General features: G+C 41.3%; 1 protein-coding gene across 1 annotated transcript; it reads right to left on the bottom strand.

The window, feature by feature from the left end:
• Positions 1–8422: 8422 nt before the first annotated feature.
• On the bottom strand, positions 8423–9619 carry LOC127674813 (zinc finger and SCAN domain containing protein 4F-like). Its single transcript, XM_052170593.1, has one exon. It carries the CDS (start codon positions 9617–9619, stop codon positions 8423–8425), a length of 1197 nt encoding a protein of 398 aa, XP_052026553.1.
• Positions 9620–27844: the final 18225 nt, after the last annotated feature.

Below are 27844 nucleotides of genomic sequence, written 5' to 3'. Positions count from 1 at the left end.
CCAAACAAGGAAGGAGAACTTTAGACCAATCTCCCTCATGAACATAAATGCAAAAATACTGAACAAAATCCTGGCTAACCGAATCCAAGAATGCATCAAAACTATAATTCACCACGATCAGGTAGGCTTCATCCCAGGGATGCAGATGGTTCAATATATGAAAATCCGTCAATGTAATTCACTACATAAACAAACTAAAGAAAAAAAAAACACATGGTTAATTCATTAGATGCTGAAAAGGCTTTTGACAAAATCCAGCATCCCTTCATGATAAAAGTCTTGGAGAGATCAGGAATCCAAGGCCCATACCTAAACATAGTGAAAGCAATATACTGCAAACTAGTAGCAAACATCAAACTAAATGGAGAGAAACTTGAAGCAATCCCACTAAAATTGGGGACCAGACAAGGCTGTTGACTCTCTCCCTATCTATTCAATATAGTACTTGAAGTTCTAGCTAGAGGAATCAGGCAGCAAAAGGAAGTAAAAGGTATACAAATTCGAAAAGAAGAAGTCAAAATATTACTATTTGCAGATGATATCCTTAAGTGACCCCAAGACTTCCACCAGAGAACTCCTAAAGCTGATAAACAACTTCAGCAAAGTGGCTGGATATAAACTTAACTCAAACAAATCAGTGGCCTTCCTCTATTCAAAGTATAAACAAGATGAGAAAGAAATTATTTCTGTTGCCCATACACTCATAGGTTTGTGAGGCCACCTCTGGGATTTTGGTTGATGTACTAGAGGGCACATTCTTATGGAAAACTGATTCTCCTTGCCTGAAAGTTAGGAACTGTCCATAGCTACTCTGTTAGTATTGGGGTGTCATGAGCCCCTTTCTCAGGCAAGGAAATTGCTTGTCCTATCTAGTATTGTGCCTGTCTTATGCAGTCAAACACAGCAGCTGAGAATTCATGACTGCGGTGGTCCTGTCATAGCCAGTAGGTACTGTTTGCCTCTAATTATCCACAACATCTGACTCATATGTTCTTTCCATGCTATTGTCCATGATGTTATCTGAACCTTCAGTGATGGGTATGATATAGAGATCTAATTTTTGACTGGGCATGACCGAGTCACTCATTCTCTGTACTTTAGTCATTGTGATAACCATGTTCACAGCACACAGACGCTTCAATGATGATATCTGAGTGTTGCACTAATTTATGGCTATGGATATAAGAATTTAGAGGGTAGTTTAACAATGTGTCCATTTAGGGAAAGAATGGAGTTTGTTGAGTCCATGGGGCCTGGGAGTTTCCCTAGCATGGTTTCTGGTCTAATTTGGAGCATCAGGCTTCCTAAAGAAAAGTGGTTTTCATCCTGTGTGTCACAACTCTCAGAAAACTCTTATTTTTGGCTATCTTAGCATTTCTCGACCATAAACTAACTTTCATTGCTACCTCAAAACAGTAATTTTGCTACTGTGTGGTGTCATAATTCTTAATACCATTAGAAAGCAGTGTTGATAGTATAAATGATAATTATCTGTTTATATCCAATAGCATCCAGGAAATCTTTAAATCCAAAAGCTGGCACTGTCTGTCGAATGCCTTTTGGGATGATAGACAAGAAGTTGCCAAAAGCCAAGTGCTCTATAATTAGGTCTTTGGGCATTAAGGGCTTTCCAGTGTATATCAAAATGTCATAATAAAATATTGTTGAGGAATTGTCAAGCATTCTGTTATCTGGAAGATGAGGAAAATTACCATTGCAAAGCATGCAGAAGTCATTTTCCTTTCAATTAAAAGGTAAATAAATTTATTGTGGTCAAGAAACACTGGAAATACATTGAGTCCATTACTTCATATAGTTAGCTTAAATAAAATGATCATCACGTTTTCTTTATGTGAGTAGGGATTCTCTATTATTTCAAAAATAGTAGATATGTTTACTAAAATGTAATGTTTTCCATGGATGTGCTGTTGGACCCCTTTCATTCTGCAACTCAAGAGACAGAGGAAGACAGAGCTATGAATTTGAGGTTAATCTTGTCTGCAGACATTTCCAGAACAGTCATTGCTACATACAGAGAATAATGTTCTCAAAAAGCATAAAAGGAAACAAGGAAGATTAATGTATTTGTTACTTTTGACTAAACACATTAATTTGGGGTAAATTTTTTAAGTAAAGTATTTTAAGAATATGGCATTATCTCTGAAGTTTAAATGAAACAATTAATATTCATCATAAAAACATAAAATATTTGATAATAGTATCCACAAAGAGTGATTAAATATTCAGAATATTTAAAACATATTTCAATTTAAGCTTTATCTTGTTTTTAATGATGTGTGTTTGGCTGTTGTATGTGAGTATGAGTGCCAGCAGAGCCCAGAGGCTTATGATCTCCTACACCCAGATCTGGACATGGTTGTGAGCTGCTCATTGGAGCTAGGAACCCAGCACAGAGGTAAAGAATAGCAGTATGCACTCTTAACCACTGACTCCCCTCTCTACCATAAAGAAAATATTTAAAACTTAATCTGAAGAAAACAAAAACATAAAATAAGTGAGAAATGGGTTCATGACCGGTATAAGTTTTTAAACTATGCAGGAATGTCCAAAATGTGTGAAAAATGAGACCCAATGTCACCAATAGTTATGGAAATGCAGTGATGGGACTTCAGGCAAAATCCAACTTAAATTTTCCCTTTTCCTGCCAGTTTCCCAGTGTTTACTCTTAATTGCTAGTAATTTTTTTTTTACCTTAAAGATGAAGTTATTCACAACTTTTGAGCATATGAGAGTAGAAACATCGTCAGACAGCTTTAGTTGACATTGTCTCTACACCTCCAGTTATCAGGAATACATTTTTTACTGCCTTGCTTGCACTGCATTAAATATTCATCAGTTTCTTGAAGGGGGGCCATGTTTTTACAAGTATTTTCATGTAACTATTGCAGTTGTGGTCAAGAAAAGGAAAATTTTCTGCTTGAAACTGTGTTGATTTAAGTGATATGTGATCTGTCACCATCTTCAGGCACTGTGTGATTCCCTAGGAAACTTGCAGGCTTCTCTGTAACGGTAAATAGTGCATGCTTGGCCATGCGAACTATAAATCACAGCTAGCAGTGTGATTTCTGGTGGCATGAGGAATGAAAAGGTTTAAAAGCTATGACCAATGGACTGATCTAGCCATTAAATACTGTATGTCTGTCTGTAGTCTGAGCTACTGGCCTCAGTGATCAGTATTAGGGTATGCATTCAATAACCATCCCTGTTGGACTAAGACTGGCGTTTGTGTGGCTTGGGGGCAACTCTTGGTGTCCTAGTAAGCTTATAAACTAAGGATGTGAGCCTGACTTTGTGGTTTCACCTCCCCAGTGCTTCTTCAAGCACACTTATTCTTTTTGCATACTTGTCTGTTTTGTTATGTCCTTTAGACGCAGCTCTATAGCCCTGGCTTTCTTGAACTTCCTAAGTCAACGTCATAGTCACAGAGATTAATCTGCCCCTGTATCCTGAGTGCTGAAATTAAAGTTAACTTTGGTTAAGTTTAATTAAAAGTAACTTTGTTTTTTTTAAATTTCACGGGTTTAAAATGCTTCTGCTAAATTTATAGCAATACCTCAGTATTTTCTATAGATCAAAATGAGACATGTTACTATTTTTGGTAATTGTTGAATTTTTAAAAATGTGTGAGATTATTTCAAGATGGTTGAAACATTGCAAAAAGTGAATAAAAATTTTTCTCATTCAACTTTATTCAGACTAGATGAACCGCTGTTCTGGGTGTGGGGATATTCTGAAGGCAAAATGCCTGCTTTTCTAATGCAGTACACTCTATGCTACAAAAAAAGAGCTTACAACGTAATCTCCTCCCCAAACCAGCATTACACCATATACACCCAGTTGAATTGTCAAATCCAGATTATTCTATCCATGTAGCAACATTATCTCATCTCTTGACACCTTTCACACTTTCCCAATAATCACAATGCTACCTTTTGTGGCAAAAGAAAATAAAGTATTCTGGTGAAATTCTAAGCAGGGAATATATGTAGCATTTCACAACCTTCCTTGTTTACATTCAAATTTTATTTCCTGGCCAATAGATTCCATAACAAGATAAGATAAACTACTACCCAGAAGATATACAAAATCAGAAGAAAATCTTGCTTTGGAGCTGGTCACCAAATAATAATTTTTGTAACATGCAGAGAAAGCTCACAGATAATTCAGTAGACAAGAGGCTAAGAACTAAATCAGAGATTTAAAACAGTGTTCGGGTTTATACAAAGAAAAATAATAAAAACTGCCCCTTTTTGTGAAATGGAAAATGAAAGTAAAACTAAAAATGAGATATCTGAATGAAACAACCTTAAAAGTGTGGGTACAGTTCATGTATACACTTGAGCCTAGTGCTCCTGGCTTAGTAGTCAGTTTACAGTTTAAGTAGCTAAGCTTAGTCTCAGTTTAGAAAACAGCCTGTGGAGTTAGCTTGGAGGCAGGGGTGGATGTGGAGAGGCCTGCTCGGAAAGGCTGGCCAGGGGCGGGTGGGAGGTAAATCTCTGAGTTGAAGGCCAGGCTGGTCTACAGAGTGAGTTCTAGGACCAAACCCAAAAAACAAAGCAAAAACAAAAGGAGGTATTAAGGAGTATTCCAGGCTACTTGCTGTGTACACCAAGAAAATTCACAGTTGAATTTTGAGATTAGTGTTGTTATTAGCACTTTCAGCTGGGAGCCAGCAGATTGGGTGGGTGTCAGCTAGCAGGGAGGAGGTGAGGGGGCGGGAGGGAGGCGGCAAGAGGGCGGGAGGGAGGCGGCGACAGGGCGGGCCGGGGCGGTGAGAGGGTGGGCGGGAGGTGGGGAGCGGGCAGGCGGGAGGTGGCGACAGGGCGGGCCCCGGTGGCGAGCGGGCGGGAAGAGGTGAGCAGGCGGGCGGGAGGAGGGGAGCAGGCGGGCAGAAGGAGGGGAGCAGGCAGGCGGGGGCGAGCGGGCGGGCGGGATGGGGTGAGAGGTCGGGCAGGAGGCGGCGACCTGGCGAGCGGGCAGGCTGGAGGAGTAGAGCGGGCGGGAGGAGGCGAGCAGGTGGGCGGTATGAGGGGAGCGGGCGGGCAGGAGGAGGCGAGCAGGCGGGCAGGGGCAGTGAGCGGGTGGGCGGGAGGCGGTGACAGGGCGGGCGGGGGCGGTGACAGGGCGGGCGGGAGGCGGCGACAGGGCGGGCGGGGGCGGCGACAAGGCAGGCGGGAGGAGGCGAGCAGGCGGGCGGAGGAGGGGAGCAGGCAGGCCGGGGCGAGCGGGCGGGCTGGAGGCGGTGAGAGGTCCGGGCAGGAGGTTTTCTTTCAAACCCCCGTGCTCTCCCTGTCTTTTCTCCCACTGCTTCCTGTTCCTTTAGCCCCTCCCCTCCCCTTCCTTCCTGGATCTCTCTAATTATCTTGCTGTCATAAGACCTGCTGTCAGCCCACTCTGTGAGTCCCGTGATCAGGGGTTCAGGAAAGGAGGTTTGGGTTAACGTGGCCATGAATGTATTCTGCCAAGGAAAATGTTCTTACTTTGACACAAGAAAATACTGAGTGATGGGCTCTGAGGAAGGGCTTGGCTCCTAAGGATTGGAATGTACACCAAGCACTTCCTGAGCAGCCTGCTGAGCCCGGTGGTCTGACTGTGGGCGTGCACCGCGGGAGGCTGGCTTTTCTCCTGTCTCTAGACTGGGTACTGAGTGGGGGCTGGCACTGTACTGTCACAGGTTCCTAGGACCTAAGGGGATACTCAGCAACTCCTGGGGAAGGCTGGGAGTAACTTACCAGGAAGCTGATTTATCTGTCTAAAGGGTGGTGTGGGCATCACCACCCTCTTGTTTGATCTGCCTAGGATTTCCTCTTGGAGCTGTTGTGCAGATAGAGGTGACATTGTTAAGATACCAAACAGATTTCTCATGTGTTCTATGGGTTTCAATTTCAATATAAAACAAAACAGTATGTCAGTGCCTCTTAAGAACAGCATTAAAGTCGCAACGGGAACGCTCCTTCGTGTGGTTTCCTCTCACCGTGGAGGTGATGCAGCTCTGTTCAACGGGAAGTACTTGTGTTATGAGGATGCGCGCACTCCAGGGGACAAGATGATCACATGCAAAACCGAGTTTTTTCTTCGCATAAACAAAAATTTTTCTAGAAAAAGTTATTATAAATTAAGTATGTTAGTAATGTAACTCCTCCGGAGAAAGGAAGAAGCCAAAGATGTATTTTCTTGAAGAGATTATACAAGAAGCACAATTTCACACAATTAAAATATTTTGATGCACCTTCTAGAAAGTGGATGTTACCGGACTCATGAAGATCGACATCGGAGTAAAATTAACCAAGTGGGCCTCAGGGCTGTGGTGGCAGGTTTTAGTTACTTTTTAACTTAGAGTATATTAACTGTACATACTGAGGGGTTACAACATGGTGTTTTCACATGTGTGCAGTATGTTCCTGGGTCACATTCATCTCCGCATTGTTTCATCCATGTTTCCGTCTGCCGCTCTCTGGAGCTTCTCCTCGTCTCAGAAATTCCTATTTGACTCTGATTCACATCATAGAAAAAATAACATTGGCCATTCCGGGGCTAATTTTCTTAAGGTAACCTCCATTTCTGTAACTTTGAGACAGTTTTCAAACCAATGGTGATATGTGGAGGATTGTAGTGTCTACATGTGAGAAAAACAGCTTGGAGCTGGCTCAGAGGTTAAAGGAATGTAGCCGTCACCTAGAAGATTCAGGGTTTATTTTCAGCATTCAATAGCTGCTCAAAACTATGAGTAATTTCACTCGTAAGGGGTCCAATGCCATCTTCTGATATTTTCAGGTATTTTATGCATAGGGTATAGACATTCATGCAGGAAAAATCCCCATACATATAAAATAAAATTGAAGGGTTAGGGTTAGGGTTAGGGTTAGGGTTATGTGTATACACACACACACACACACAGAGACATATTCCTGAGCCATCATGTCTTCTTTCTGCCTTTTAATTTTTCATCTTCATTTACATATTGTTTAATTTCATGTAAAATGTTTGTATAAATTTGAATAAATCTATTATTTCTATAGATAAATTTATTTGAAAATTTTCACATTATTGAATAGTAAAGTCTGTAAGGAAGATGCTACGATCAAATGACTAGTGAGCACTCCACACTGAAGAAGTCAGTTACTGGAAGCTTAGTGCTTCCATACGATTTACTGTCTTAGCATCCTATGACAGATAAAAAGATTCCACATAGTTAGAAGTAAAAGGGAGAACAGGGCTCATGCTCCATTTGAAGGTAGCGTTATCGTTTACTACAACAGGGTAAAAGAGGCTGAAACTTAACTTCCTATTGCTAATGACACCAAAGGGACAAAATGTGAGAAAGCATATTTCTAGAAATATAAATACGCCTAACTCAGTGAAGAAGCATCTAAAATTTTGTTCTTTATGGAATTAGATTTTCTCTATTATTTAAATGGAAAGTAATAGATGTTTCCTAAAGATGAATATGTTCACTAGATGCGATGTCATAAGCCTTAATCCTAGCACCCAAGAGGCATAGGCAGAGACAGATAGACCAATGAATTTGAGGCGAACCTGGATTACCAAGTCATTTATAGAAAAGCTAGGCTACATGCAAAGAAACCCTGTCTTATGTCTCTATGATACAGAAATACTTACAACTAAATTTGAAAAACAACCTAAAATATAAAACAAATGAGGAATGGATTCACACTTGGATAAATTTCCTATAAACAACTCAGAAATGTCCAAACTTTATGCAAAATTAAACACATCCTCCAAAATTAAGGAAATGCAATGGGGGATGCAGGTCAAACTGGCGAGGCAAGGTAACATTCTGTGTAGATCAGGTAATAGTCAAAACAAACTAAGACAAAAGCAGGAGATCTGATGTATCCATAGACACATAAAACAGGAAGTGCAAATATATACACTTTAGCACAAATACATAAAATAAAAATTTTTGATAGGCAGATCAAGAGGCAGAGACATTTGTCAGATTTCAGCTTCCTAACAACTGTGGAGACCAAAGACAAAAGGATTTGTATGCTCTTTGGGGTCACCTTACCTGGAGAACAAATTGTTAAAAAAGACTGTCTCAAATAAGGTAGAAAGTAAGACACAATAGCCCCACACACTGGCACCCATCCACACACAGGACACACAAAAGCACAAGAAACAACGCACAGTAGAAACAGAACCATCAACATTTATTTACTACTGGAAAATCAGATAACAGCCAGTATTTAGGCACTTGAAAAAATTTGGTGAACAAACTGACAAATGTTTACCCTCACATGCCAGTGGCATGGGACAGCACATGGAAGGAATAATCTGCATGTTAAATGAAACAGCTTAACTGGCTAACTCCCTAACAGGCTTCTAATGTGCAGCTGAGACCCTGAGGCTGAATCCCTGCTCACCCGGAGGTGTGAGCGCTTCATTCTGATTTGTGGAACTTCCTGAAGTGACAGTGGTATGTGGATGACTGGCAGAAGCTGCTATCACACAGGGAGCAGGAGTATGGCTTCTCTCCTGTGTGGATCCTCTCATGAGCCTGCAGGTTGGTCTTGTATCGGAAGGCCCTTCCACAGGCATCGCATGTGAAAGGCTTCCCTGCCTTGTGTATGACCTCATGAAATCGAAGTTCCGAGACTTGGTGAAAGCCTGTCTGGCACACCTTACAGAAAAATGGCCTCTCCTTCTTGTGTGCTTTCTGGTGGATGGAGAGGTTGCTGGGATATTTGAAGGTTCTGGGACATTCCTCGCATTTGTATGGTTTGGGGTCTCTCTGGAGTCTCTCTTGGTTACCCTTAAAGGTGGAATTTGCCTCATGATTCTGGAAAAGAGGGACAGACTTAGGGGTAGACTGCTCTGGCCTGCAGAGGAAGCCTGGGACCTCCATAGGGACAACTCCAGGAGAAGCTGTCCACAGAGACCTGTCGAGGGACCTGCGGGTACTGCACAATGCTATTCTTGAACCCTGAGGCTCTCTGTAAGAAACGCCTTCCACATCAGGTACAGAGTACTGCTCTCCCTGGATAATGAAAATGGAATCTCCCTCACTTGTGAGACGAATAACCCCGCCACTCACATCAGTAGCGTTGTGGCCATCTCCAGTCACCTCAGACTGCTTGGTGAGGGAGAGAAACACTGGCTGAACCTCCATAAGGACCTCTTCAGAAGAAGGTGCCCTCAGGGACACTTCCTGGGACCTGGAAGTATCTTGAGTTACTCTTCTGGAAACCTGTGGGACTCCATAAGAAACATCCCTGTCTTCAAGCTCCGGATATTGCACTCTCTGGAAGGTGCAAAGGGAATCACTCACAGTTCCAGCACTATTAACACCGTCACTTCCAACACTAGTGTTCCAAGGGGGTTGGCAGCCATCGTCTGTATTTTCATGTCCTGTGACAAATAAGACAATTGATAAAACTGTACACAAGTAGAGAATCACACTGCAGCCCTCTTCTGTCCAGCCTGACTCACCTGCTGCCAAGAACACGACTTTGGGGATCTCCAAGAGTGCCCTTGCGTTCTCTTGTGTGGGAGTTGTTGCTACCTTCTGTTGCTCCAAATGTGCGATGACTTCTTTTAAGGGCATGTTCTCAGAAAAGAGGGCTTCCTGCCCGTGCATGGTTACATGGACCTGTAAACAAAGCCAGTGACCACCGTGAGCCTCTGCTGTACTCTCTAGTCTCTGGGCAGTGAAGGAGCAACGCTACTCTATCTTAAGGTTAGGAACCTTATTACAAGATCAAAATAGAATCATTGCAGTTTTTGTTTTTGTTTTTGTTTTTTGTTTTTTTTTTTTTTTGTAAAACTTGAATTTGATATCTTGGCCCATTTTCTGAAATTTGACAAGTTCTGAAGCCTATACTCTTACTATGAGCTGTATGAGCTGACCTCCACCGTGACAAGTTTTGAAATGTTCAGACAAATTCCTATATAAACAATGCCCCCTCCCCTTACACCATCAGTTTTTAGAGTGATATAAACCCCACTGTCTGTTGGTTCACTGAGATTTTCTCAAAGCCAACTTGTGAGAAACAGCCTTGTCTGACATAAAACAGGGCTTGCTTAATTCATGCAAAAGTTTGTGTGATTGTCTTTACCCTCATACTGTCTTGAACTTAACTACAGGTAATTGTAACTTTCAGTCTGGAATCCTCGGGATCTCTATGCACACTCTGTAGTAGATACCACGTTGGTGTCTTGGCCTCAGACAGATAAGTGGCTCCTTCTCAAAGACCACTTAAGAGAGATGGCCCTGTGTGAGAGAGAATGTCAGTGTGGGGGACAGTCTCCACTGGCATTCCTTCAGTGGGTCAAGGGCGGGTAACTGTTATATTCATTTAGCGTCCCAAGGGTCTCCATGTTAACTGCGCAGTAGATGCCCCTGTAACGTCCTAGCCTCAGACAGGCAACGGTTAGTCCTGTCCTGGAACTCTGTGATGCTCCATAGTCATTCTGAAGTAGCCGAGGCTTTCCCACCTCCAGCCATTGGTCCTTAAGTGGCCGCTCCCTATCAGTCACTTCACTTTTCTGTGTGAGTGGGCTTTCTTTTAACACTTATATGTTTTTTGTCCCGCCCATGACACTGTTGCCCTAAACAATAATCCTTGACCAAAGATGTCCTTATCAAGAAAGCTTTAATTTGGGAAAGGGGGAGGTTTTTTTTATTTATTTATTTATTTATTTATTTATTTATTTATTTATTTATTATTGAACCCTTAAACAAAAATCACACCTGTCTGAATCAAGTCCTACACCTACATTGTCTGACTAGGACACGCTCTGCCTCCGCTCTGAGGAACAAGACTGTATATTATGACAGCAGTTTGCTTGGAGTTTAGATTCAACCATGAAATTCTTAATATAAAACAAAGCCCAAGTGTGGACAAGGAATAAAACCAACTGCAAGGAGAACTCAAACAGTGGGGAGGGGAAGGTCTCCATACCTATGAAAGGGATCATGTTTTAGACCCAAGTTCTTGGCCAGCCTGGGCTACACTACGAAACCATACTTCAAATGGGAAAACAAAAACAAAAACCTAGAAACAAACTGAAACCAAAACTAAAATACATAAAACCAAAAGAAGTGATTGCATAGCAATGACATCATACAATGTGTGAGGTTTCATTTCTAATGCGTGTGTGTGTTTGTGTGTGTGTGTATATATATATACAAACATTAGATACACATATATATGTGTATATATATATATTCACACACATTGGGACAAATATATATATATATATATATATATATATATATATATATATATATATATATATTTGTCCCTCCCATTGACTACTAGCCCTAGACAAGTATCCTTGATCACAGATGTTCTTAACAAGAAAACTTTAATTTGGAACCCCCTGGATCTCAAAATTAAAATTGAAAATTTTCTCCACCTTGGCAATTTTTATCACTGACTGAGAAATACACAAATCCAGCCACTAGAAGAAGATTCAATGTATTTACATTCACATTCCGTCTTTCAAGGTTTGAAAATTTGAACTGAAGCACCAGTATTCATTAAGGCATTTCTTATGACACTGACACTGTTGTGAATGGATGTGACAGCGACACTGTTGTGAATGGATGTGACAGCGCTAGGTCAACATCAGAGTCCTTGCTCAGCTGCTGTGCACCTCAGTTTTCTGGATAGGACATCTAACTGGCGAGCATTAGCCAATCTGGAAAGCAAGGTAGTCACTTGACTACCCAGAGTCTGCCTTGTACGTACAGGGATTGAGAGACAAAATCTTCTGGGTTCAGACTCTAGCTTAGAGAGGCTAACCTAAGGTTGTACTCAAGTTAACAAACAGGCTGGTAACTAGCAGTGGTTTCCAGGCTACCCCAAAATAATACCTACATCTAGCACCAGTTTCCACGTCCTTGCAGTGCCCAGTGAGGAGAAACTGCTCCAAGACCAGCTGAGAGATCATCTGCTCCTTGCTCTGCTTCTCTGGCTGCAACCAGGAGGTGAACATCGCCCAGAGTGTTTGCAGCTCCTGCTTTGCCAGGGAGCCATGGTTGTTTGGAGAAACACTGACCTGAGAACTTGCTGAGTGAGAGATGTCTTCTCCCCACTGCATAGCAGAAGCCTGGGTTGAAATAAACTCTGCGTAGTCTAATTCAAAGTCATTTGATGATGATGTGGACCTAAAGGTTTCTCTGAACTGTGAAGCCATTGTGATGAGAATCCTCAGAAAAATTCAACTATGGCAATTTGGCGTTTGTCTTCTTACTTGAGGCCTCGTTCAACAATTGGTGAATCTGTAAAAGCTATAAAGAAAAAAGAAGAGACAAGTGAAGTAAAAGATCAGCTGAGCTTTCTCGATTTCTGTCACAGTGGGTTTACTAGCTACCTGACAATTGCCTTACTACATCAGAAAAAAAATCAAACAAAATATCGGAGAGATACCTGCCCTACTGATTGATCACAGTTGGAATCCTATGTCAGACTCAGCTCCGTGTCTCTAGTGCAATGCTTGATGCTTCCCGTGAGCAGAACACATCTTATCACACATAGTATGTCACTGTGCTCAAAGGGGACAGTGCACTCTGGAAGGGAGTGTCAAGACTGGCGTATATCTCAGACTTCTGAGCCTGGGCTCTCACATGTGGCTTGTCCTAAAATTGTTAAATTGTCATCATTTCTGGAGAATTTTGGACCCCAGATGCTTCAGGGAACAAGGCCAAACCCTTGCAAGTGGACTGAGACAGTACCAGAGACCTTCTTGAATATGTCTCTGAATCACAAAGAAAAGGCAGAGGCTGAACAGGGCTCATCTTTGTAAGCAGAGATAGGCTTTGTATAATTTGTTCCTGTACCAATGAGTTTAATGCTATTCCCAACTTTCTGCTCTTTTAGAGTTGGTGTATCTGGTTTTATATTGAGGTCCTTTATTCCTCTGGACTTGAGTTTTGTGCAGGTGATAAATATGAAACTATTTGCATTTTTTTACCTATAGAAATACAGTTAGGCCAGCATCATTTTCTGAAGATGTTTTCTTCTTTCCATTGTATTGTTTTGCCCTCTTTGCAAAAATCAAGTGTCTATAGGTGTGTGGCTTTGTTTCAGAGTCTTAAATTTGATTCCATTTATCAATCTGTCTGTTGCTATACCAATTCCTTGCCATGTCACTATTATTGCTCTGTAGTACATCCTGAGTTCAGGGAAGGTGATACCTCCAGATGCGTTTTTATTGTTTAACGTTCTTTATTTTTTTCAGCGTCTATATTTATTTATTTATTTTTCCTTTTCTAAATTTTCTATATTCTTTGTTTACATTCCAAATGATTTCCCCTCTCCCACTTCCCCCCTCCCCATATATCCCATTCCACCCATTCTCCAATCACCTCCCTCCTTTTTCTCTGTCCTGCTACTCCCCAACAATGCAAGATCAAGCCTTTCCAGGAACAGGGCCCTCTCCTTACTTCTTCATGAAAGTCATTTGTTATGCTAATTGTGCCTTGGGTATTCAGAGCTTCTGGGCTAATTAATATCCACTTACCAGAGATTGCATTTCATGTGTATTATTTTGTGATTGGGTTACCTCACTTAGGATGGTATTTTCCAGTTCCAACCATTTGCCTAAAAGTTTCTTGAATTTATTGTTTTTAATTGCTGAGTAGTATTCCATTGTGTAAATATCCCACATTTTCTGTATCCATTCCTCCATTGAGGTACATCTAGGTTCTTTCCAGCTTCTGGCTATTATAAATAAGGCTGCTATGAACATAATGGAGCATGTGTCTTTATTGCATGCTTGGGGATCCTCTGGGTATATGCCCAGGAGAGGTATAGCAGGATTCTCCAGAAGTGTCATGTCCAGTTTTCTGAGGAACAGCCAGACTGATTTCCATAGTGGTTGTACCATCTTACAAGCCCACCAGCAGTGGAGGAGTGTTCCTCTTTCTCCACATCCTCACCAACACCTGCTGTCTCCTTTGTTTTTAATATTAGCCATTCTGACTGGTGTGGGGTGAAATCTCAGGGTTGTTTTGATTTGCATTTCCCTAATGACTAATGATGCTGAGCATTTCTTAAGGTACTTCTTTGCCATCCAAATTTCTTCAGGTGAAAATTCTTTGTTTAGATCTCTACCCCATTTTTTAATAGGGTTATTTGGTTCCTTGGGGTCTAACTTCTTGAGTTCTTTGTATATACTGGATCTTAGCCCTCTATCCGATGTAGGGTTGGTGATCTGTTCCCAATTTGTTGGTTGCTGTTTTGTCCTTTAGACAGTATCCTTTTCCTTACAGAAACTTTGTAATTTTATGAGGCTCCATTTGTCAATTCTTGATCTTAGAGTTGATTTTATAACTGGCCACTTTGCTGAAGTTGTTTATCAGCTATAAAAGTTCTCTGGTAGAGTTTTTTGGGTCACTTAAGTATACTATTATATCATCTGCAAATAGTGATAATTTGACTTCTTCCTTTCCAGTTTATATCCCTTTGACCTCCTTATGTTGTCTAATTGCTCTAGCTAGAACTTCAAGTAGTATATTGAAAAGATATGAAGAGAGGGGGCAGCTTTGTCTAGTCCCTGATTTTAGTAGGATTGCTTCAAGTTTCTCTCCATTAGTTTGATGTTGGCTATCAGTTTGCTGTATATTGCTTTAACTATGTTTAACTATGGGCCTTGAATTCCTGTTCTTTCCAAAACGTTTAGCATGAAAGGATGCTGAATTTTGTCAAATGCTTTTTCAGCATCTAATGAAATGATCATATTGTTTTTTGATTTGAGTTTGTTTATGTAATGGATTGCATTGATGGATTTCCTTATACTGAACCATCCCTGCATCCCTGGGATGAAGCCTACTTGATCAAGGTGGATGATTGTTTTGATGTGTTCTTGGATTCAGTGGGCAAGAATTTTATTTAGTATTTTTGCATCGATATTCATAAGGGAAATTGGCCTGAAGTTCTCTTTCTATTTTGGATCTTTGTGTGATTTTGTTATCAGCATAATTGTGGCTTTGTAGAACAAGTTGGGTAGTGTTCCTTCTGTTTCTATTTTGTGGAATAGTTTGAAGAGTATTGGTGCTAAGTCTTTTTTTGAAGGTCTGATAGAATTCTGCATTGAAGCCATCTGGTCCCATGCTTTTTTTGGTTGGGAGACTTTCTATGACCCCTTTTATTTCTTTCAGGGTTATGGGACTGATTAGATGATCTATTTGATCCTGATTTAGTTTTGGTGTTTGATATCTGTCTAGGAAACTGTCCATTTCCTCCAGATTCTCCAGTTATGTTGAGTATAGGCTTTTGTAGTAGGATCTGATGATTTTTTGAATTTCCTGTTTCTGTTGTTATATCTCCCTTTTCATTTATAAGTTTGTTAATCTGGATACTGTTTCTGTGCCCTTTCGTTAGTCTGGCTAAGAGTTTATCTATCTTGTTGATTTTTTCAAAGAACCAGCTCCTGCTTTTGTTGACTCTTTGTATGGTTATCTTTGTTTCTACTTGATTGATTTCAGCCCTGAGTTTGATGATTTCCTGCTTTCTACTCCTCTTGTGTGAATTGGCTTCTTTTTGTTCCAGGGATTTCAGGTGCATTGTTAAGATGTTAGTATATGCTCTCTCCATTTTCTTTTTAGAGGCACTCAGGGCTATGAGTTTTCCTCTTAGCACTGCTTTCATTGTGTCTCATATATTTGGGTTTGTTGTGTCTTTGTTTTCATTAAATTCTAAAAAGTCTTTAATTTCTTTCTTTCTTTCTTTCTTCCTTGACCAAGGTGTCATTGAGTAGAGTATTGTTCAGTTTCCATGTGCATGTGGGCTTTCTGTTGTTTTTCTTGCTATTGAAGACCAGTTTTACTCCATAGTGATCTGATAGGAGGCATGGGATTATTTTCAATCTTCTTATATTTGTTGAGGTCTGTCTTGTGACCAATTATATGATCAGTTTTGGAGAAGGTACTATGAGGTGCTGAGAAAAAGGTATATTCTTTTGCTTTAGGGTGAAATGTTTTATATATATATATAGCTTCAATTAGTTTCACTGTGTCCCTGTTCAATTTCTATTTTCCGGATTGGTCCATTGAGGAAAGTGCAGTGTTGAAGTCACCCACAATTATTGTGTTAGGTGCAATGTGTGCTTTGAGCTTTAGTAAAATTTCTTTTATGAATGAGGGTGCCCTTGCATTTGGAGCATAGATGTTCAGGATTGAGAGTTCTTCTTGGTGGATTTTTACTTTGACCAGCAAGAAGTGTCCCTTGGTGTTTCTTTTGATGACATTAGGTTGAAAGTCAATTTTATCTGATATTAGAATGGCTACTCTGGCCTGTTTTCTGAGACCATTTGCTTGTAAAATTGTCTTCCAGCCTTTTACTCTAAGATAGTGTTAGTCTTTGACACTGAGGTGTGTTTCCTGTATGCCTCCTGTGAGGCTATATGGCTATTTCTGCAACACTGGATGGCTGGGTTTCGCCTGTTACAGATTGCTAATGTGCTGCCTTCCTCTTGGGTGTCCCTGCAGCCCTAGCATGCCTTGCCCCAGGTTGTCTGTGTGAACCAGGGGGTGCCTGTTTGCTCCTTCAGTGAGTGCTGATGGTCTATGCTGCTGCGGGACCTTTTCTGAGTGCTGGTCACTCTGCTGGGCAGCCTATCTCCCAACCAGGTTGGTGCATGTGGGCTTTCTGTTGCTTTTTTGTTGCTATTGAAGACCACTTTTACTCCATAGTGATCTGATAGGAGGCATGGGATTATTTTCAATCTTCTTATATTTGTTGAGGTCTGCCTTGTGACCAATTATATGGTCGATTTTGGAGAAGGTACCATGAGGTGCTGAGAAAAAGGTATATTCTTTGGCTTTAGGATAGAATGTTATATATATATATATATATATGTTAAATCTAATTGGTCCAAAGCTTCAATTACTTTCATTGTGTCCTTGTTTAGTTTCTGTTTTCCTGATCGGTCCATTGAGGAAAGTGTAGTGTTGAAGTCACCCACAATTATTGTGTTAGGTGCAATGTGTGCTTTGAGCTTTAATAAAGTTTCTTTTATGAATGAGGGTGCCCTTGCATTTGGAGCATATATGTTCAGGATTGAGAGTTCTTCTTGTTGTATTTTTCCTTTGACCAGCAAGAAGTGTCCCTCAGAGTCTCTTTTGATGACTTTGTGTTGAAAGTCAATTTTATCTGATATTAAAATGGCTACTCCAGCTTGTTTTCTGAGACCATTTGCTTGTAAAATTGTCTTCCAGCCTTTTACTCTAAGATAGTGTTTGTCTTTGACACTGAGTTGTGTCTCCTGCATGCAGCAAAATGTAGGATTCAGTTTACGTATCCAGTCTGTTAGTCTATGTCTTTTTATTGGAGAATTGAGTCCATTGATGTTAAGAAAGGAATAGTGATTGTGTTTCCTATTTCAGGACTTCTGCCTGTTGACCTATGTTTTCCTGTATTTCTTTAAGTGATTTTTTTTTTGTCTTTTTTTTTATTTGATATAATTTATTTACATTTCAAATGATTTCCCCTTTTCTAGCCCCCCCCCACTCCCCGAAAGTCCCGTAAGCCCCCTTCTCTTCCCCTGTCCTCCCTCCCACCCCTTCCCAGTTCCCCGTTCTGGTTTTGCCAACTACTGTTTCACTGAGTCTTTCCAGAACCAGGGACCACTCCTGCTTTCTTCTTGTATCTCATTTGATGTGTGGATTATGTTTTGGGTATTCCAGTTTTCTAGGTTAATAACCACTTATTAGTGAGTGCATACCATGATTCACCTTTTGAGTCTGGGTTACCTCACTTAGTATGATGTTCTCTAGCTCCATCCATTTGCCTAAGAATTTCATGAATTCATTGTTTCTAATGGCTGAATAGTACTCCATTGTGTAGATATACCACATTTTTTGCATCCACTCTTCTGTTGAGGGATACCTGGGTTCTTTCCAGCATCTGGCAATTATAAATAGGGCTGCTATGAACATAGTAGAGCATGTATCCTTATTACATGGTGGGGAATCCTCTGGGTATATGCCCAGGAGTGGTATAGCAGGATCTTCTGGAAGTGTGGTGCCCAGTTTTCGGAGGAACCGCCAGACTGCTTTCCAGAGTGGTTGTACCAATTTGCAACCCCACCAGCAGTGGAGGAGTGTTCCTCTTTCTCCGCACCCTCTCCAACACCTGCTGTCTCCTGAATTTTTAATCTTAGCCATTCTGACTGGTGTAAGATGAAATCTTAGGGTTGTTTTGATTTGCATTTCCCTAATGACTAATGAAGTGGAGCATTTTTTAAGATGCTTCTCCGCCATCCGAAGTTCTTCAGGTGAGAATTCTTTGTTTAACTCTGTACCCCATTTTTTAATAGGGTTGTTCGGTTTTCTGGAGTCTAGCTTCTTGAGTTCTTTATATATATTGGATATTAGCCCTCTATCTGATGTAGGATTGGTGAAGATCTTTTCCCAATTTGTTGGTTGCCGATCTGTCCTCTTGATGGTGTCCTTTGCCTTACAGAAACTCTGTAACCTTATGAGGTCCCATTTGTCAATTCTTGCTCTTAGAGCATACGCTATTGGTGTTCTGTTCAGAAACTTTCTCCCTGTACCGATGTCCTCAAGGGTCTTCCCCAGTTTCTTTTCTATTAGCTTCAGAGTGTCTGGCTTTATGTGGAGGTCCTTGATCCATTTGGATTTGAGCTTAGTACAAGGAGACAAGGATGGATCAATTCGCATTCTTCTGCATGCTGACCTCCAGTTGAACCAGCACCATTTGTTGAAAAGGCTATCTTTTTTCCATTGGATGTTTTCAGCCTCTTTGTCTAGGATCAAGTGGCCATAGGTGTGTGGGTTCATTTCTGGATCTTCAATCTTGTTCCATTGATCCTCCTGCCTGTCACTGTACCAATACCATGCAGTTTTTAACACTATTGCTCTGTAGTATTGCTTGAGGTCAGGGATACTGATTCCCCCAGATTTTCTTTTGTTGCTGAGAATAGTTTTAGCTATCCTGGGTTTTTTGTTGTTCCAGATGAATTTGATAATTGCTCTTTCTAACTCTGTGAAGAATTGAGTTGGGATTTTGATGGGTATTGCATTGAATCTGTATAGTGCTTTAGGCAAAATGGCCATTTTAACTATATTGATTCTACCGATCCATGAGCATGGGAGGTTTTCCCATTTTTTGAGGTCTTCTTCTATTTCCTTCTTCAGAGTCTTGAAGTTCTTGCCATACAGATCTTTCGCATGTTTGGTAAGAGTCACCCCAAGATACTTTATACTGTTTGTGGCTATTGTGAAGGGGGTCATTTCCCTAATTTCTTTCTCAGCCTGCTTATCCTTTGAGTATAGGAAGGCCACTGATTTGCTTGAGTTGATTTTGTAACCTGCCACTTTGCTGAAGTTGTTTATCAGCTGTAGGAGCTCTCTAGTGGAGTTCTTTGGGTCACTTAGGTAGACGATCATGTCGTCTGCAAATAATGATAGTTTGACTTCCTCCTTTCCAATTTGTATCCCTTTGACCTCCTTATGTTGTCGAATTGCCCGAGCTAGTACCTCAAGTACAATATTGAAAAGATAAGGAGAAAGGGGGCAGCCTTGTCTGGTCCCTGATTTCAGTGGGATTGCTTCAAGTTTCTCTCCGTTTAGTTTGATGCTGGCTACCGGTTTGCTGTATATTGCTTTTACTATGTTTAGGTATGGGCCTTGAATTCCTGTTCTCTCCAAGACTTTAAGCATGAAAGGATGCTGAATTTTGTCAAATGCTTTTTCAGCATCCAATGAAATGACCATGTGGTTTTGTTCTTTGAGTTTGTTTATGTAGTGGATTGTATTGATGGATTTCCGTATATTGAACCAACCCTGCATTCCCGGGATAAAGCCTACTTGATCATGGTGGATGATCGTTTTGATGTGTTCTTGGATTCGGTTGGCAAGAATTTTGTTGAGTATTTTTGCATCGATGTTCATAAGGGAAATTGGTCTGAAGTTCTCTTTCTTTGTTGGATCTTTGTGTGGCTTTGGTATCAGCGTAATTGTGGCTTCGTAGAAGGAATTGGGTAGTGTTCCTTCTGTTTCTATTTTGTGGAATAGTTTGAAGAGTATTGGTGTTAACTCTTCTTTGAAGGTCTGGTAGAATTCTGCACTGAAACCATCTGGTCCTGTGCTTTTTTTGGTTGGAAGACTTTCTATGACTCCTTCTATTTCTTTAGGCTTTATGGGACTGTTTAGATGGTCTAGTTGGTCCTGATTTAATTTTGGTATTTGGTATCTGTCAAGGAAATTGTCCATTTCCTCCAGATTCTCCAGTTGTGTTGAGTACAGGCTCTTGTAGTAGGATCTGATGATTTTTTGGATTTCCTCAGTTTCCGTTGTTATGTCTCCCTTTTCATTTCTAAGTTTGTTAATTTGGATACTTTCTCTGTGCCCTTTGGTCAGTCTGGCTAAGGGTTTATCTATCTTGTTGATTTTCTCAAAGAACCAGCTCCTAGTTTTGTTGATTTTTTGTATGGTTCTCTTTGTTTCTACTTGATTGATTTCGGCCCTGTGTTTGATGATTTCCTGCCTTCTACTCCTCCTGGGTGAAATAGCTTCTTTTTGTTCTAGGGCTTTCAGGTGTGTCATTAAGTTGGTAATGTATGCTCTCTCCATTTTCTTTTTGGAGGCACTCAGGGCTATGAGTTTTCCTCTTAGCACTGCTTTCATTGTGTCCCATAGATTTGGGTATGTTGTGTTTTCATTTTCATTGTGTTCTAAAAAGTCTTTAATTTCTTTCTTTATTTCTTCCTTGACCAAGGTGTCATTGAGTAGAGTATTGTTCAATTTCCACGTGTATGTGGGTTTTCTGTTGTTTCTGTTGCTATTGAAGACCACTTTTATTCCATAGTGATCAGATAGGAGGCATGGGATTAGTTCTATCTTTTTATATTTGTTGAGGTCTGTCTTGTGACCAATTATATGGTCGATTTTGGAGAAGGTACCATGAGGTGCTGAAAAAAAGGTATATTCTTTTGTTTTAGGATAGAATGTTCTATATATATCAGTTAAATCTAATTGGTCCAAAGCTTCAATTAGTTTCATTGTGTCCTTGTTTAGTTTCTGTTTTCCTGATCGGTCCATTGAGGAAAGTGCAGTGTTGAAGTCACCCACAATTATTGTGTTAGGTGCAATGTGTGCTTTGAGTTTTAATAAAGTTTCTTTTATGAAAGAGGGTGCCCTTGCATTTGGAGCATAGATGTTCAGGATTGAGAGTTCTTCTTGTTGTATTTTTCCTTTGACCAGCAAGAAGTGTCCCTCAGAGTCTCTTTTGATGACTTTGGGTTGAAAGTCAATTTTATCTGATATTAAAATGGCTACTCCAGCTTGTTTCCTGAGACCATTTGCTTGTAAAATTGTCTTCCAGCCTTTTACTCTAAGGTAGTGTTTGTCTTTGACCCTGAGGTGTGTTTCCTGTAAGCAGCAAAATGTAGGGTCCTGTTTACGTATCCAGTCAGTTAGTCTGTGTCTTTTTATTGGGGCATTGAGTCCATTGATGTTAAGAGATATTAAGGAATAGTGATTGTTACTTCCTATCATTTTTGACGTTATTTTTTAAATTTGATTGCTTAACTTCTTTTGGGTTTGATGAAAGGTTACTATCTTGCTTTTTTCAGGGTGGAGTTTCCCTCCTTGTATTGGTGTTGTCCTCCTATTATCCTTTTTAGGGCTGGGTTTGTGGATAGATATTGGGTGAACTTGGTTTTGTCGTGAAATATCTTAGTTTCTCCATCTATGGTGATTGAGAGTTTTGCTGGATATAGTAGTTTTGGTTGGCATTTGTGTTCTCTTAGAGTCTGCATGAGATCTGCCCAGGACCTTCTAGCCTTCATAGTCTCAGGTGAAAAGTCTGCTGTGATTCTGATTGGTCTTCCTTTATATGTTACTTGGCCTTTTTCTCTTACTGCCTTTAGTATTCTTTCTTTGTTTAGAACATTTGGTGTTTTGATTATTATGTGACGGGAAGTATTTCTGTTCTGGTCCAGTCTGTTTGGAGTTCTGTAGGCTTCTTGTATATTCATGGGCATCTCTCTCTTTAGGTTAGGGAAGTTTTCTTCCATAATTTTATTGAAGATATTTGCTGGCCCTTTAAGTTGTAAATCTTCACTCTCATCTATGCCTATAATCCTTAGGTTTGGTCTTCTCATTGTGTCCTGGATTTCCTGGATATTTTGGGTTACAAGCTTTTTGCACTTTGCATTTTCTTTAACTGTTGAGTCCATGGTTTCTATGGAATCTTCAGCATCTGAGATTCTTTCTTCTATCTCTTGTATTCTGTTGTTGATATTTGCATCTCTGTCCCCTGATTTCTTCCCAAGGCTTTCTATCTCCAAAGTTGTCTCCCTTTGAGTTTTCTTAGTTGTTTCTACTTCTGATTTTAGATCCTGGATGGTTTTGCTTAGCTCCTTCCCTTGCATGTTTGTGTTTTCCTGTAATTCTTTAAGAGATTTTTGTGTTTCCTCTTTCATGAGCTCAGCCTGTTGACCAAAGTTCTCCTGTATTTCTTTAAGAGATTTTTGTATTTCGTCTTTCATGACCTCAGCCTGTTGAGCAAAGTTCTCCTGTATTTCTTTAAGTGTTTTTTGCATTTCCTCCTTGTTGGCTTTTGTATTCTCCTGGATTTCTTTCAATGATTTTTGTGTTTCCCTTGCAAGGGCTTCTAACTTTTGATCCATTTTCTCCTGAATGTCCTTCATGTGTTCCTGTACCAGCATCATGACCAGTGATTTTAAATCCAAATCTTGTTTTACTGGTGTGATGGGGTATCCAGGACTTGCTGGTAGAGGAGAATTTGGTTCAGATGTTGCCATATTGCCTTGATTTCTGTTAGTGACGTTTCTGCGTTTGCCTTTTGCCATCTAGCTCTCACTGGTGTTACTTGGTCTTGTCAGTGCTGGACTCACCAGTGCAAGCTGCCCCTTCCCCGTTGGCCTCTGGTGCACAGCTTACACTCTGCACTGCCTGTAGACAGGGTGCTGTTGTCCAGGCTGTTCAGATCCCGAAGCAGGCACCTGAAGGCTCCCGCTGGGGCCCGCAGGATTTATTGGAGCACACCGACTTCTCCCAGCTGGCCGCCCGGAAGCCCCCACTAGCCTCTTGAGGGACCTGGAGATGTGGCGGCCACCCAGGCTGATCTGAAGCGGAGAGAGTTGAGCTGGGGGCTTCTGCCTGAGGCCTTGCCCCAGATTGTGTCTGTGGACCAGGTGGAACCCGTGTGCACCCCCAGGGGGCTCCGAAGGTGAATGTTGCTGTGACCTCCCCTGTGCTCCGCTCACTCCGCTGGGCAGCCGATTTCCCCAACCGGGCTGGCGCACACTAGGTTAGCCTTGTCGCCCGGGCCCTGAGTCCCGGCAAACGCCTGGGAGGCCAAGGTCCGAGCAAAGTTCCCCTAGGGCTATGTCTGTTATTTGGGTCCGCCAGGTGACCCGGATGGCCGGCGTGCGCGTCCGCGCTCCCCGAAAGCACCGGGAGAGTCTGTTGTGCTAATAACCTCCTGGGCGGGTTGACACACAGATGGCCCACCAAGCCGCCCAGTTCTTGGGGTCAGTCCTGTGCCTTTTGGGGCCTAGACCCCCGTTTTGTTAGCCTCAGGCTACGCTTGTTAGCAGTCTCTGCCCTCCCGAGCACTCTGGCTCCTGTAGGCAAAATGGCGGCGCGTGCACTGGCCGGGGCAAAAAAAAAAAAAACTCCTGGCTGGGTTGGCGCCCCGATGGCCACTCGAACAGCCCGGGGCCTGGGTGCAGGCCAACGCCCGTCTGGCTCAGACCCCTGCGGTGTTGGGCCTAGGATTATGTTTGTGTACCTCAGTCTGACCGATCTCTGGAGCCCGGGATCAAGATGGCGGTGAGTCTCTCCTGACTGGCGGGCAGCCGAGTTCTGAAGTGGCTTCCGTGCAGCGAAAGGCTCCGCAGAACCGCAGTTGCTTGCTGCCCGGCTGGTCAGCGAAGGTCAGTGGTCGTGGGCGCAGGGCCTAACTGGACCCTGTGTCGCCTTGGTTCCACCGCTGATGGCCCTTCAGCTGGAGCAGCCACTGCTACCGCCGCCGCCGCCGCCGCCGAGCTTCAAAAAAAAAAATCTTAAGTGATTTTTTGCATTTCCTCTTTATGGACTTCTATCTGTTGACCCCATATTCTCCTGTATGTCTTTAAGCATTTTTTTTTGTGTTTCCTTTTTAAGGGCTTATATCTTTTGATTCATTTTATCCTATATTTCTTTAAGGGAGTATTTATGCCCTTCTTGAAATCCTCTATCAGCATCATGAGATGCGATTTTGAATCCAGGTTTTGCTTTTCTGGTATGTTGGGGTATCCAGGACTTGCTGTTTTTGGAGAACTTCGTTCAGATGGTGCTATGTTGCCTTGTTTTCTGTTGGTGATATTCTTGCATTTGCCTTTTGCCATCTGGTTATCTCTGGTATTAGCTGGTGTTATTGTCTCTGACTGTGGCTTATCTGTGCTTCTGGGAGACCCATTCTCTCCATATATACTAGTATGTAGGTACTCCTGAATGACCAGCTCTTTTGTGGTTGTATTTGGGTATGTAGGTCTGTGGCCCCAATCAACTTCTGGATTCAGGCAGTAATTGGAAGACTCTTGTCCCAGCCTCTTGTGACATCAGGGTTTCCAGCTGCTTCCTCTGAGCAGCAAGAGTGATCCTACCTGTGCTGCCCATCCTCTCTGTACTACTGAGTGGCTAGCCACCTCTGTGATTCACTTGGATATTGTACATGGTGTCAGAGTGTGGCCCCAAGCTGGAAAAGGAAACCGGAGGGTTTCTACCAGAAGGTTCTGGTTGTGATCCTCTGGTGAGGGTGGTTCTACCTGTGCAGGCAGGCCCCTCTGCACTCCTTGGTGGATTGCTACCTTACTGCACCATGTGGAGATGGTGTGCTGTGGCAGAGGATTTTCCCATGCCAGAGACAGAAACTGGAAGGCCAACATAATATGTTCTTAAGCCTATTCAGGAAAACAGCTGTGTATCATAAACCAATTTCAAGTAATTTCAGAGCCAAATAACCCCAAATAAGAAGCAACACATTTAACCACCCATAAAAGTTAGTCCACAAACTTTCATAGATTACAACATAGTTTATAAAGAATGACAACTGCTCAATAAAAATTAATCTATCTGTTAGAACATGTGACTTGAAGAAAGAGAAAGACTTTTTAACTTATCTTTTCCTTTGTGACTCTCAATTTAGTTGTTCTTCCGAGTTAAAAGAAATCCTCAAGGATGTCTGGGCATTGGGAAAGACTGTCAGCTGTCCCACATTTAGCAAGGCCAGGAAACAAACTTCATGTTCTTATATTTGGCTGCTTGTTCCTTCTGCATCCCTCCTTGTGACACTGTAGACTCAAAGAGATGGTTCCTTCCTAATACCTCATCATTTCTTGATTGTATTTGTTTCTGTGATTTGGACATGTTTGCACTGACATGTAATTAGACGGAAAGCAATTTAAAGGTCAGTCATCCTGTAGATGGTGTTATGGATCTATATTTGTGTTTAAAAGCACTCCTATCAGCAAACAACATGAAAGAGTTTAGGTCAGGTTTCGAACCAGGCAGGGCCTAGGAGTGAGTGAGGAATATCACAAATATAGTATTACCACAGAGTGGTCTTGGGTTGGCATTTATCTACCATGAGTTCTGATCCTGTATTCTCACATATGGCTCGTCCCATAGTTGTGAAAATTTCCTGTTTTCCACAGAGTTTGGATTTCAAATGCTTCAGTGAACAAGGTGTAACAAATGACAGTGGAATGAGGCAAAGGAGGCCCCCAAGGGGAGTCTGAGGCACCACACAAACAAGACAGAGGGTGGACCAGGCTAATATTTCTCCACAGAGAGAGAGGGAGAGAGAGAGAGAGAGAGAGAGAGAGAGAGAGAGAGAGAGAGAGAGAGAGAGAGAGAGAGAGAGAGAGAGATGCTTCCTTTTGGGGAAAGACGGTGGTTGATAAACATTTTGTGAGGACTGTGGTCTGGTGGAAATTAAAATGTTTTGACCAGATTGAGCAGATTTTTGTTCTCTCTTCCTTTATATTCCTTTTCTATTTTTGTTTTGCTGTTTTAAATTGAGTGTTTCATGACTAACACAAATTCCAGTCAACTGCTTATGTAAAATGCAGTCAAGAGTCTAAGAGCAGACACAGTGTGCACTGGTGGAGATAGATGTAGATGTTAAATTCATTTCAGTCAGGTCTGAGTTCTGTAGAGGACTCATCAATAAATTTATAACCCATCCCAAATTAAAGCTAATATATTTAGGGGTATGTTCGTTCAAGAATGGTTGTCTATGGCCAGTGATCATTTAGATGGACAAAGAATTATAAATGTTAGGAACAAAGCCCAATCACACAGCAATGTAAAGTAACAGTTGGAGAGGAAGGGGCCACTGGCAAGCTAACGACTGGACTTAGGGATAGGTAAGCCTCAGGCACCTGAGAGGGAAAATGGAAGATTTATAAGGTTCCAAGACAGAAAGAAACAATTGAACATTTTTTTAAAGGGTAGCTACTACAGAATTAATGTTGATATACTCAAGACTCCAGACAGAAAATGACAATTATGAATTATTCAGCTGGATCCTAAAGTAGGAGCTTACTCTAGAGTAGCATCAACCACCAGAATCAAAATGTAGAGAATCCAATGATTCTAGGCTCAATGTAACAGCTGCACATCCTGGTGACAGCTAAAAAGTGAGATAGATACGTTGATAGATAGGGATAGATAGATGGATAGATAGATAAGAAATCATATTAACCATAACCTGTTCTTACATACAGAAAAACATATGCTTATGTGTACTACAATCCTTTAAAAAGGAATGTCAGAGCAAAATAACCCAAAATAAGAGGATATACATTTAACTATCCATATAAATTCATTTATAAGCATGGAATAAACAATATAATGTTTCATACAGAATAAATGACAACTGCATGGTAAATATAATCTATCTTTTGGAAAATTTGAGTTGAAGAAATTGAGGCAAAGGTCATCCATTGCCTCTCCTTCCTTCATGACTCTCATTTTGGCTGTTCTTCAAAATGTAAAGAAATCTCCAAGAATGTCTGAGCATTGGGAAAGCTCCTAGTTTGTTCCATATTTTTCAAGGCCATGCAATCAGCTTCATGTTCTTAGTACTATACATGTAAAGGAGACATTGTATGCCAGGAAGGGGAACATATACTTGGATCTGAAATGACAGCACTTGTGAGCTTCCACATAGATCCTATGAACTCAGTCTCGATCATCTGAATATGTAGCAAAGGCTCTTGACCAATGAACCATCTCTGTATACTTCTTGGATGCTAATTTTGCTGTGTTCTTTAGGTCCAATCTCAAGTCATCGAAATTCTAAGGCAAATACTTTTATCCACTAAAATATCTTTCCATCCCATATGTGCTTAAAATTAAAGAACGTACTTCATGTAAGTGGAGAATGAGATCCAACTATGAAGAAACAAAGACCCGAAGCTCATGGTGTTCCAAAGAGACTCCTGCTACTTCTCACCTGTATGGAAATTGGATTTCTCCTTTCACCTTTTTAGTTTGCAGATGGAATTCCAATCCTTATAGTAGGGCCTGGGCTGTTACACCCTGATCCTTTTCTCTGTTCCCATTCATGATTTCAAATGTACTGCAAGTATTACTAAGTAAATAGGAGGTAACAATGACTGGCAAAACAAAAGCTATACAAAGCAATAATATATACAGAGAGATACCAAAACTGCAAATGTTTTCTAATAATTGATTCCACAATGACAGTAAGAAGAAAAGGAAGCTACCTTGTGGAATTAGGTTAACCCAGTTAGAGAAAAGGAATTCTGAGCAGATGGAGTTAATGGGTTTAGGCTGGTGGATGAACTCATGTTT

This window comes from Apodemus sylvaticus, chromosome 1, assembly GCF_947179515.1.
Source record: "Apodemus sylvaticus chromosome 1, mApoSyl1.1, whole genome shotgun sequence".
NCBI classification, from domain to species: Eukaryota; Metazoa; Chordata; class Mammalia; order Rodentia; family Muridae; genus Apodemus; species Apodemus sylvaticus.
This window is presented reverse-complemented; position numbering and strand designations above follow the sequence as displayed.